Source organism: Stenella coeruleoalba, assembly GCF_951394435.1.
Source record: "Stenella coeruleoalba genome assembly, chromosome: 16".
NCBI lineage: Eukaryota > Metazoa > Chordata > Mammalia > Artiodactyla > Delphinidae > Stenella > Stenella coeruleoalba.
Window position 1 is genome coordinate 63249546 of NC_137162.1, and position 13680 is coordinate 63263225.

Here is a 13680-nt window from a genome sequence, read left to right on the forward strand (position 1 = left end):
GTTTCATAGTAAACAATTTAAAGCACCAAACTGAGTGATTCTACCAAGGTTAACACCTAACCAAAACATCTCTTTATGTATTTAAAACTATAAAACTTTTATTTTTGCTTAAAATGTGCACCTTCTACCAATTGTCAAAATATAGTCACAGTTAAGAAATACCCACCCCCCATTTTTTTTTTTTTACCTCAGCCTTCAAATGGGTGAGATGAAGATATAGTAAACGACAACATGACTTTCTTTTAAGAGCACCTTGAAAAAATACACTGCACTCGCAAAGGCATTAAGAAGGGGAGAAAAGCCTTCAGACCCAATGGTTATAGGGCCCCGCAACATGTGTGAGAGCATAAGGGGACACGGTGACAACATTGTCATGGGTTAATGTTAACGCTTTGTGGGAAGGAATCTGGTTAAATTCATTAACTTCAGGGGACAGTTCAGGACCCTCGTTAGCTGCCTGGTCTTTCTGCTCGGAGGCTTTAGTTTTCTTATTCTTTGCTTCTTTCGCCTCGAACTTAATCTTGTTTAGTTCGAAGCCGTGTTGGGGCTTATTCAGGTTTTTGTGCTGGTAGAAGACAAGAGAGAGGCGTGTAGGGTGATTCCGGTTGGGGTGCTCGACAGGAGTCGTGGCGTGAAGCTCTCTCCTGGCGCACTCGATCAGAACAGAGCCGTGGGCGGGCGCTATGGCCACCCCACCAACATTGGCATCCAGGAAGATGTGCTCACTGTCTGACCAATACTCAACAATGTGGGGCAGTTTCTCCTCAGCAGGTGACAGGGGGTCGTCTGATAGGGGGTCATCTGACGGAGGCTCATCTGCTTCAGAATGCTGCTCGTCTTCTTCCGCCAGAGAAGAAGCAAGTTCATGAGGAGAAGGGATGAACGGGGGCTGCTGGTTTGGCTGATCAGAAGTTAGCTGCTCAGATGGACCAGTGGGAGGCTCAGAATAAGCCGGGGAATCTGTCATGGGAGTAGACAAGGTGGAAAGAGGAACCATTTCACCAGGCTGTGCAATTTCAGCACACTCCCCAGCAGCTACGTTAGCACCACTGTGTCTTGCAGAAGGCATTGTGCAGTGGGGATTGCTACCTCTTTCTGAAAACCCGTACGAAACTGATGCATCGTTCTTAAAAGGAACTGTTGGGACCGGAGCAGTCTTAGGGGACCAGGAGAAGCCTGGAGCTAAGTGTGCCTCTTTCACTGGGTGAGGAATGGATGGGGTCGGTGAGTAGGTTTTAGTGTTGTCCGAACCTTTGAAGATAAGGTGGGGTTCAGTTTCACTTTTTATTTCAGGTTGCACAGTCTCTGTTTTATTCCCTAAACAGAGAAAAGGACACCAAATGTGAAGATAAATACAAACTACTTTTGGTAGCTGTTGTCTTTAAACAGTATTTTTAAAGAGATGTACAGAGAATAACAGAACAGAACACTGATGGTGGCAATTTGGCCAGTTTTGTTCTATTTACTTTAAGCCTGACATATGCACACGTTAAAAATTGTAGGTAGTTTACGTACGCTTTTTCACCCAATATTTTTTTCTTAAAAAATTATTTACTTTGGAAATAATCATAAATAAGTTCACAAATTTAGCCAGAAGGATATCCATTGTCTAAAATGGTAAGATATTGGAAATGAACCAATTGGCTATGAAGTAAATATTAAAACCATACATCAGAATACAGTGCAAGTGATAATATGGTGACCAAGAGCAATATTTCACTACCCAAAGAGCTGTTTAGATACATTTTAGGTATTGCATGATCTCATTTTTGAAAATGTTAAAGAAAGTAACAGTTTATAAAGATTTCTGAGTAATGAAAGCATCATAACCGGCAAAGTTAATTATTAGGCAAAGAAAAGTCACATAAATAAGCTATTCCTACCCCTCAGAACAAGTGCATTTAAGCTCTGTTTCTTTCTCACCAAGTAGGTAGATCATTATTATGACATTGGACAAAAGGTGGGCCATCTGCTCTGACATATCCACACAAACCTAATATCAACTGAAAACATTTTTCTTGAGGACATTCTCCCTGTTTTGATGTTCTAATAAAATGTTTGCAAGGCAAAAGTAGTAGATTTTAAGGACCAAGAAATAGCAAAGTTGTCTTGTTTTAAAATAATTAATATAATAGTAAACATTTATCTAATTCAGAAGATCTGCAATTTTCCCTCAGATGATATAACCTGGAGACACAATAATTCTCATGTCTAAAGAGAACTTATATACAGGACCCAAGGAGCGGTATATCAAGAAATCTGTGGCTGCATCTACTATTTTAGAGGTTAAGTTGTCAACAAAGTACAACTCACAGGAAGGAAAGATTTAAAATATGATGAGTCTTTTATTTAATTGGAAAAACCTGTAAAAAAGCTTTCATGGGTAATATTACAAAAGAACAAGAAGCTTTAGGCCAAATATTGTGCATTTGGCTACTAATAGGGTATCTCTCTCTCTCTCTCTCTCTCTCTCTCTCTATATATATATATAAAAGAATAGCATGTAAAGATGCTATTAGGAAATGACACAAAGATGAAAATGTTATGACTACTGTTTACAAGCAGCATGGAACCAGATATGTGAATCTTAAAATAAACCTAAATTAAATATCTGTAAAGTGGAACTACAAGCAAAAAGGAATGATAATTGTCCCTTGCCTTGCCTCTTCACTATCTCTATTGAATCTTTCTCAGTGTTATATAAATGTCTGCACAGTCAGTTGTCTCATCTTAAACAAACAACTTCTCTTAAAAATATAAAAATCAAAGAAGTTAAAGAATACACTGTAATTCTTAGTTTGAATGTCAGTTTAAATTAATAGTGTTTTTTAATTTTTTAGGCTCCTTGGAGGAATGGCTGATTTTAGATATGGGGCAGGATTACATAAGAGGAACCTGGAACATCTTGTCAGAACAGAAACTAAGGAAGTTACCAAAGACAATCGGGGTCATGACAAAAGAATCAGAAGCCACCTTGAAGTGTTCCTACTGATCCAAGACAGGAATTTGAATGAAAGCATATGAATTTGAAGATTTTAAAGCATTTTCAAATATAGTGGAAAAAAAAACCCCTTCTTAATATACATTGAAATATAAACTATGTTAAAAAAGACATAAGTTCAAAATGATACTAAATTTAAAAAAAAGAAAAACAATTGATCACACTGGAAGATGCTTGGGAACTAACTTGTTTTGTTAACACTGGTGAATAAAGGCAAATAGCTAAGCATTTATTCTGATTTCTTTAATCACCCATACCTCAGAATTAACAAGTTATTACAAGGACAATTTCTTTTTAAAAGAAGATTTAAAAAGTGGAAAAAGAATAACAAACTCCTAATGAAATAAAGAATATGTAATATGACCATAAGTGTTTCTAAAACCATTAGGTAGAAAGCTGTTAGGGAACATTATAATCAGTCAATTAGGTTAACAACACCTGACCTAGTCTTTTTTCTTTATGCGGCATGTGGGATCTTAGTTCCCCTACCAGGGATCGAACCCGCACCACTTGCAGTGGAAGCGCTGAGTCTTAACCACTGGACCTCTGAGGAAGTCCCCTGACCTAGTCTTAACATCACAAAAAGACACACCAAACACTATGTACTTCCTGATGTGAAGAAATAGGAGTATATAAATCACAGATACTGTTCTGGCCATAGTAATTTTTTTTTTTTTAAACTGAAGTTGAATTTGCCTCTATGGACAATGGTTTCTGCTATAATGAAAAATGAAAAAATGAGGGAAAAGAAGAAAAGCAAGCTTTAAATTAAAAAGAAATGTATAGGAGACATATCAACTAAATATAATGTGTGACCTCGTTTGGATACTGATTTAAACAAACCAAATGTGAAAAACAAAAAATCAATTAGGAGACAAGTGGAGCAATTTGAACACTGATTGGTATTAAGGCGTTATTTGATTTTTGTTTGCTTGTCTTAGGTATTGTGGGTATAAAGATTCCCTCTCTTTTAGTGACACATAGAAGATGATTCAGTGGGTAAGATATGACTTCTACAATTTGTTACCAAAAACAACAACAACAACAAAAAACTGCACAAGTCCTATCTTTATATTTTCATACCCATGTGGCCTGGGTAATGGTATAGATGACATAGAATGGCTATGTATTGAAAAACTTTTAAACTAGGAGTCTATGAGGGAAGTGGAATTCATTATGTAATTCACTCACTTTGTACCTTTTTTTAAATTTCCATTTAAGGAAAAAATCCTCAACTCTATAACCTTCACTCCATTCAGTTGACCCCCTTTATAGCCAACATGCATGTCTTCCATTTCTCTCCCATTTCCCTATAAACCTACTTCCTTCATTCTCACCACTGTTCTGCACTCTGCTCTAGCAGTCATCTTCAAATGTAAAGATAAAATCTCAGTTTTCCTCTCACTTGCCACAGGAGCAGCATTTGACAGGGCTGATCACTCCTCTGTGGTTTCATGCCTACCACACCACACCTTTCCAGTCTAAGCCTCTCTTGCTGGTTCGTCCACATCTCTGAAACCTCTACAAATTGAAAATTCCCAGGATTTGTCCTCAATCAAATTCCCTTTTCACCTCCTTCTCTGTGATTTCATTCACACTCAAGGCTTCAAATACCATCTCTATCCAGTTGACCTCTTAAATTTTATCTCCAGTCTGAACCTGTTCTCTGAATTACACTCTTATTCAACTGCTTACCTAACGTCTAGACTTGAATGTCTACAGGTGTCTCGAACTTTTACCATGTCCAAAAGTGGGCCTCTGATTTCCCTCTTTATCTTGCCAAATATGTTCTTCTCCCTCCTTTCCTCATGATAGTTGGTGGTTTAACCATCCTTCCAGTTTCTTCCAGCCAATAACATCAGGGTAAATCTTGACACTTTTTTTGGTCCACACTCGAGACTTAAATCTATCAGAAATCCCCAGAACTTCCCTGGTGGCACAGTGGTTAAGAATCCACCTGCCAATGCAGGGGACACGGCATCGATCCCTGGTTCAGAAAGGTCCCACGTACTACGGAGCAATGAAGCCCGTGTATCACAACTACTGAGCCTGCACTGTAGAGCCTGCAAGCCACAACTACTGAGCCCACGTGCCACAACTACTAAAGCCCACGTGCCTAGAGCCTGTGCTCCGCAACGAGAGGCCACCACAGTGAGAAGCACACTCACCGCAACGATGAGTAGCCCCCACTCCCTGCAACTAGAGAAAGCCTGTGCGCAGAAACGAAGACCCAACGCAGCCAAAAATAAATAAATAAAATACAGTAATTTAAAAAAAAAAAAAAGAAAAGAAATCCCGTTGACTCTACCTTAAAAACATCCAGAATCAGACATTTCTCCTGTCCTCCTCACTAGTCACTATGGTCCAAGCTCCATCATCTCTTTCTTGAGTTGTTAGGATAGCCTGTTTATGATCACCCTACTATTCTATTCTCTACCCCACTTGACTCTAGTTTCAATCCAGTAACTGGGATGTTAGGTTTGAGTCAGATTATAGCCCTTGTCTATTTCTCACTCAAATATAGGCCAAAGTCTTGACAGCAAATCTACAAAGCCCAAGATGAATGGCTCAGATGCCCCTCTTACCTCTCTGATCTCACATCCTACAATTCTCCCCATTTCACACTGTGCTCCAACCATACTGGCCTCTTTGCTTACATCAAGTATTCAAGGTAAATTCCCATCTCCTGAACTTTGCACTTGCCACTTCTACCTGGAATGCTATTTCTCCAAATAAAAACATTGCTGATCCTCATTTCCTTTAGGACTTTGCTCAAATGCCTCATTCTCAGTGAATCCTTTTTTGACAACCCTATTCAAATGGAATTCTTTCACAGCACTCTGTCCCCTCTTATTCACTGCTACATTTCTGATACCTCGAACAGTTCAAAGTAGTGCCCAGTAATATTTGTTGAATGGACTACTTAAACTGATGCTAAAACTGATGAAGAAGAAAAAAAAAGCTGATGAAGTAGGACTTCAAGGAAGTGATGTCATTTTATGTATGCTGAGAAGGGGCTTTGCTTCAAAATAGCTGGGGAACAAACGATAAGAACATGTTTCGTTTTTGCTTTTTTTTTTTTTAAAAAGAATATAAATAGAGAAAAAAATACCAAGAAATACTGACGGGTCACCTTTTTGTTGGCTTTTAATTTTGGCAAGTACATGGAAATATATTCACTGTTTTAGTTTAAACTCTAAACAAACTATATAAAAATAATTGGCTAACTTGATTGGTAGATATCTGATCTAAAGTTTTTCTTTTCATAATGCCTCACTCCTAAGAGAGTGGCAAAGACAATAAAGAAAAATAAGATGCAAAGACAAGTGCAAACTGAACTGCCAGTGAAAGTTGTGCACAGAAAATTATCAGGCTCAATAAGCCTTACCTAAAAGTGGCAGCGATGAAGCCTTACTGTTGTTTGTCATTGAATTATTCTTCCGCTTGATTCGAGGAATAAATTTCTTTTCCACAGCCCTTATCTTATGTGCGAGAACCTCTGTCATCATTGCTGCTCTCTTCTTCCCAGAACGAGGAACTGGCTGAGTAAATCGTGTTCTTCTTCTGCGGTGGGGTGCGAGGACCATGATGGCCCCAGATTTGATCCTGGCTTCCATTCCGTCCCTTGATCCAAACTCATCTGTGTCTGAAAGTTTATAAAGAGGAAGTACATGCAGCTGCTCATCTTGAGGAATAACACCAAATGAGCGGTTATCTTCTCGTGTTAAAGTGCAGACCTGATAGGAAGAAAACATGAAATGGGAACTAGAGATCCTGCACATTCATAATAGATATTCCTACCTTCTTATTGTTGCCATTGTGAAAGGGAACTGTTTTCAGTTGGTTACTGCTGGTATATTCATTCATTTTGGAAAAATATTTTATATATCAAGCCACTCAATGCTTTTCAATTTGAATAACTTATCAACTATTTGTAAGCAGACCAGTATAATGTTGAGTTGATTTTGTAAGTACATATTATACATGTTTATGCATTTTATAATATTTTAAGTCACCTTCTTTGTTACATTCCATCTTATTTCATTGTCTAAGTTAAGGAACAGTCACTGAATTGTTCACTACCTTCATATTAAATATTAACTAATAAAAAGATATTTAGCTTATAAATCACACTATTTCTTTTTTTTTTTTCACACTATTTCTTAATACTTAAATAATGTGGACTTCCCTGGTGGCACAGTGGTATCCACCTGCCAGTGCAGGGGACATGGGTTCGAGCCCTGGTCCGGGAAGGTCCCACATGCCGCGGAGCAACTAAGCCCGTGTGCCACAACTACTGATTCCACGTGCCACAACTACTGAAGCCTGTGCACCTAGAGCCCGTGCTCCACAACAAGAGAAGGCACCGCAATGAGAAGCCCGCACACCGCAACGAAGAGTAGCCCCCGCTTGACTCAAGTAGAGAAAGCCCTCGCGCAGCAACAAAGACCCAACACAGCCAAAAATAAATAAATAATTAAACAAACAAACATGAGAAGAGGAACTAAAACTTAGTTTGACTCTGAACCTAATCCAACCTGATCACTAATATTCTCTAATGAAGAGCAACTCACATAAAATGTACTAGCCAAGCATGATGTCGAATCACTCTTTGGCTAAGATTCATCTGGATGGATGTATAAAATTTCAGCATTTGGAAATAACATTGGTCTCAGAGACCATAGGCAACATCAGTGAAAGGGTGTGATAGGGAAAAAGTTGTTTTGGCTCCTTAATCTGTTACTGATAGAGCTCATTGAGCAAATAAGGAAGGAAGGCTGCCTTTTGATGGATCAGACGGTACACTTCCAATCAGAATGTAATAATCATAGCTATGTCTTCTAAGAGGCCAAAATCATGTAGTGCAGAAATAGAGGTAATCACTCTATTAATCTGTTTTACTAGGTAAGAAGAGAACTACTTGAAGCAAACTCATTTCCCTTATAAAAGGATTATTGCACGATTTTTCCTGTGGTCTTCTCCTTAATTTAAGATTATCTTGATTGACTTCTTGCTATGGGCATGTGATTCTTTTCATGGCTATAAACATAGTATGCACATATATGTGCAAATATTTCTTCTAAATATCTCTACATACGAGCACTAAGAACCAATATTAATAAAAAGGATGGTAAATTTGGCATGGTTCCCTCACAAAAAACCTGAAGTACAGATGGCAAGAAAGAGTAAGTTGCTTAACTTCCTATCTACCAGTTTGATAGCACAGAATGGTTGCTTTGAATAATCATGTAGTTCTACATCCCAACAAACCTACCACAATTAAATGTATAATTCAAGACTTTCAACAAAGTATTTCAGGCTGGTTCTGTAACTTTTGGGGAGCACTATCGATATATACTATGCGGAACAGACATAAAATAGGATTTGTCACAATAATCATCCTTAAGGACCTCAGCTTGAATGTACAGTGATGGAGCCTTTAGAATCAAAAGCCATCCAGGTACATACCACCGTGCTCCCATTATTCATGTTGTGAATGTCCCTGTGGGGGTGGGCACAGAAGTCTAGGCAAGCAGTGACCCCAGAGAAAGGACGACCTTCTTTCTTGCCAAGCCGACATTCTTGAGCAGCGTGTTCAAGCGCCACCTGAAAAATAATGTATGACCCATGGTTTTAAGAGATAGAAAGAATCACCTTCAATAAAGAGTAAAACTCACTTTCTGATAAAGTTTATGAGTTAATTACACTTTATAATTTCAGAGATATCTGACACTACAGTATATTATTTTAGTGATTGTCTAGTTTAGTAATATTCAGGGTAAAGAATTTGAGACTACATGGATTAAAGTGGCAATCACTGAAGGCAGGGTGAGGGCATTAATACCTACTGGGGGTAGATAAACAAGAACAGTAGCCTGAAATATTTCATTAGGAAGAAAGAATAATACAGTGCTTTGATCATGTATCTAGTTTTCAATGTCTATATAAAGTAGATGTACATATATATTCATGAACCAGTATAGAAAGTAAATTAATAACTTTTTTAAATGAAAGGTTGGAATTTAACAGAGAGCGTGTTATTCATGATAATACAAATAAATATTTTAATTTTTATTAAATATTTAAAAAAATATGGACTTCTGGTTATGTTTCTGTTTTTGTTTTTGGTTGCGCCACTCTGCTTGCAGGACCTTAGCTCACTAACCAGGGATTGAACCAAGGCCCTCGGCAGTGAAAGCACAGAGTCCTAACCACTGGACTGCCAGGGAATTCCCTATGTTTAAAATTAGGTATTTTACACACTTATTTTCTCCATTCTCTGATATATGATTTGCAATTATTTTCTCCCAATCTGTGGTGGTCTTTTCATTTTCTTTTTTAAAACAATGTGTTCCCCCAACTCAGTTTTATTGAGGTATTCCTGACATACAACATATGTAAGATTAAGGTATACAATGTGATGATTAGATACATGTATGGATTACAAAATGATTACCACAATAAGGTTAGTGAACATTGCAATCTGTTCACATAATTACGATTATTTGGTGTGTAGAAGTAACATTTAGGATGTCTTTAAAACATTTAAGTATATAATATAGTATTGTTAATTATAGCCACCAAGCTGGGCACCAGATCCCCAGGTCATATATATATTTTTTTAATAAATTTATTTATTTATTTATTTTTGGCTGTGTTGGGTCTTTGTTGCTGTGCGCGGGCTTTCTCTAGTTGCGGTGAGCGGGGGCTACTCTTCGTTGCAATGCGCGGGCTTCTCATTGCAGTAGCTTCTCTTGCTTCAGAGCACGGGCTCTAGGTGCACGGGCTTCCACAGTTGTGGCTCGTGGGCTTCAGCAGTTGTGGCTCGCAGGCTCTAGAGCATAGGCTCAGTAGTTGTGGCGCACAGGCTTAGTTGCTCCGCAGCATGTGGGATCTTCCCGGACCAGGGCTCGAACCCGTGTCCCCTGCATTGGCAGGCAGATTCTTAACCACTGTGCCACCAGGGAAGCCCCCCTCAGGTCGTATTTATCTTATAGGTGGGAGTTTGTACCCCTTGACCAACATCTCCCCATCTCCACCACTTCCCAATTACTTTCTTGATGAGGCATTTCTGCTTTTATAAGTTTTATTCCTAGAAACAATCATAACTTTGTCACTCTGGAGATTTAATTCAATTGCCATAATAGACTTTTTTTTTTTTTTCCTGCGGTACGCGGGCCTCTCACTGTTGTGGCCTCTCCCGTTGCGGAGCACAGGCTCCGGAAGCGCAGGTTCAGCGGCCATGGCTCACGGGCCCAGCCGCTCCACGGCATGTGGGATCTTCCCGGACCGGGGCACGAACCTGTGTCCCCTGCATCGGCAGGTGGACTCTCAACTGCTGCGCCACCAGGGAAGCCCCATAATAGACTTTTTAAAAAACGCTAGACAATTTTTTAAGCTGTCTGATAAAAGATCTACATTAAGTTCAGATTTGAAAAAATTTTCTATTAACAATGACATTGTTTAGATATAAATTTCAACCATGTTTAAGAGTACTGTATAAGGAACCAAAACATACCTGGTTTTGGTAAGCAACTGGAGCATACTGCTTATAAATTGGAGCTAATTCTGTAGCCAAACTCTGTAAATTATCTTCAAGGTTTTTTTCCTAAAGGAAGAGACAGTCCATAAAAGTTGTTTCATAATAACATATAAGATGAGTGATGAGTTTATTATATAACGTATGAAAACGAATTATACATCATTGCTGATGTGTGGTTGATGCATGGTTCATACTTACCCAGATAAAAGAGCTACCATAGAAAATGACATGGATAGTTTTCATAAAATCTAAACTATTAGTCACTGTTATGCTTGCATTTAGTCTTTTGAAATTAAAAGTCTATGTTATCAGCTAATGAGAAATCTAACTGGTGTTAGAGGTAAGTTGCAAAACTGCTCATGTTGTTAAAAACAAGAACCATATTTCATATTTATTCAATAGTACAGGGCACGTGAAGTAAATCAAGACAATTTTCCTGCTAACAAGTGGAGACTTGGAAGAATTCTGACAGTGAAACAAGTTTCTATAACAGAGATGGGAGAGCAACACACATAAGGCACATACCGTGTTATCAGATCCTGTGTTAAGAGCTTCAAACGTTATAAGTAGGCAATGGGCTGTCTAAAACCAGTGTTTTCTTTTCTACACAGGAATGGCTATAAATTGAGGAAGATCTGATAGAACTGTGGAGAAGCCTTAACACCATTTCAAGATTCTAGATTCTAATGACAGTAGAAACATGTAAGATTTTTTCAAAGGAAAACCGTCATGACAAGAATATTAAAAATGTCACTGATGACAGCATGAGGTTCGAAGAAGAGAAAGCAGCCTTTGGCAACAATAGTTGGAAAACCATTGTGGTAGTTTTTCAGAGATGATTATATCCTAAACCAAGTCAGAGACTTGATAAATGATCAGTCACATCTAAGAAGACAAGTGATGGAGAACTGACAGCAAGGATGAATGAAGGACTTAAGAAGGTTTGAAGGCTTCCGCCTCATTTGAGATTTGGTGGATGCCTAGAACTCAGGAAGGAAGCCTTCATGTGGACCAGGTCATCTCTGGTATGAAGCAGACTATTATAAAAACCAAAGCCAATATAGACACAGGAAGTTAATTCTTGACTGCTTTTTAACAAGCCTCAGTCTTGGCAACTGCAAAGCATCAGTGATAATCCTTTTGGTTTCCTACTCATTTATGTTGGTGCTTTCATTGAAAAGGATATTCATGTATATATAGGGTCTATATCTAGATTGCTCTGTTCCATTCATCTGTCTAATTATGTATTTGTTACTCAATGTAGCTTAATAAATATAGTCAGGGAGGTCAGACCCCTACTTTAAAAACACTTCCTAGCTATACTCACACATTAATTATAAATTTGAGGAAAACTCAGGAATTATTATTTAAATGCCTATTAAAAAGACTTTATTATATTTTATAACACTTGAAATATTGGGTGGGGTAATTGTGTTTTACTGCTAATAGAGTATTAAGAATCATTCAGTGTCACAAGTCAGACTGGGCAATTTGTCATCTTATGGAATATCTCATTTATTATGTGGAAATGAAATAAAGTAGGCAAAAAGAAGCTAATTAAATGAAACTTAAATAGATGATTATTAGTATCATTTTTGAATGTAGGTTCTTTATTCATATTGTAAAAATCCTGACTTTCTAATGGTTTCATTAGAATGAATATGTCGGATAGAGATTTCTTATCAGATCTTTACCTAATGGGGCTCACACCTACATCCCTCTGCCCTTCTCACCCTGTACTTCATCTCTAGGACCATCTTCTCCACATCAATGCCTACAATTACCACCTGGACCACAGACCACCACTTGAGCTTCAGGTTCTTCAGGTTCTTATTAATGACCTGACAACCTCACTTGGATTTCTCTTAGGAATCTCCAAGCCAATGCATTCAAACTGAATTAATAATCTGCCTTCTATAAACCTGGTCCTGTTTCAGCATATCCTATGTCAAGGAATAGTACCTAATTAAAAAAAATCTTTCCAGAACAACCACTGCTTATCATTTCTTCTGTCACAGCCATATTCTAAGTCACTACTATTCCTTCCCTGGACTGTTGTCAAAGCTAGCCCATCTTGCTATACCAACTTTTGGCCAACTCCAATCCACAGAGCAGCCAGAGAGATCCCTTTTTAAAAAGAAAAGTTTAATTATATCACTCTCCGCCTTAAAAGTCTTCAATGATCTTCCAAAATTCTTGACATGGTTTACAAGGTCGCTTTATGCACCTCACTTTCCCTTGCCTGCTGTGCTTCACTGGCCTTTTGTCAGTTCCTGGAAAGAGGAATGCTTCTTCCTGTATTATAAACACTACATAAACATTACTCATTGTTAATAATAACCATAAGCAAAAACTGATCTTACATTCATTATATAACAGAGTTATTTGTTATAGAATAAAAATTTAACAGTCATGTCAATATAAATAATATATTTGTATACTAACAGCTTTATCAGATACTTATTTGGAAAAAAAAATTTTAAGGGAGAATTCACATCTCATTATCAAGTGTTCTGACCTTTGAACATGGTATCTTCTCATTATCAGGTATTTTATATGTCTTTTTAGCAATTTTTATAGTTTTCTCCCTAAAGTTCTGATAAACTTCTTGTCAGATTTCTTCTAAGGTACTTTATCTGCAAAGGATAGTTCTCTGTCTAGAGTCATTTCCTTCATTTATTACAGTAAATGGGAACTCTAGAAAAACCAAATAATTTTGATTGTCTCTTTAAAGGGATTATTTATTTATTCTGAGCTTTCCTTGTATGTTATATTCCTTGTATTATAGATACAATTAGATTAATTCCTGCTGTTTTATCGATTCCTATTTATCCTGTATCTTAATGATTTTTTAAATAAATTTTTTATTTATTTATGTATATATGTATGTATGTATGTATATATGTATGTATGTATGTATGTATGTATTGGCTGCGTCGGGTCTTCCTTGCTGCGCGAGGGCTTTCTCTAGTTGCGGTGAGCGGGGGCTACTCTTCGTTATGGTGCGCAGGCTTCTCACTGCGGTTGCTTCTTTTGTTGAGGAGCACGCACTCTAGGCACGCAGGCTTCAGTAGTTGTGGCGCGCGGGCTCAGTAGTTGTGGCTCGTGTGCTCTAGAGCACAGGCTCAGTAGTTGT

At 37.9% G+C, this 13680-nt stretch overlaps 1 protein-coding gene across 1 annotated transcript in view; it reads right to left on the reverse strand.

Moving 5' to 3' along the window:
* Window positions 1-304: 304 nt before the first annotated feature.
* Window positions 305-13680, reverse strand: part of TET1 (tet methylcytosine dioxygenase 1) — a gene marked incomplete at its 3' end in the record, with an annotated part of 130883 nt that continues 117507 nt past the window's right edge. Inside the window, exons 10-13 of the mRNA XM_079900132.1 lie at window positions 10521-10610; window positions 8471-8608; window positions 6390-6738; window positions 305-1317 (exon numbers count right to left, since the gene is read on the reverse strand). Of these exons, the coding sequence (XP_079756258.1) occupies window positions 305-1317; window positions 6390-6738; window positions 8471-8608; window positions 10521-10610 (1590 nt within the window). The remainder of the gene's footprint in view (window positions 1318-6389; window positions 6739-8470; window positions 8609-10520; window positions 10611-13680) is intronic.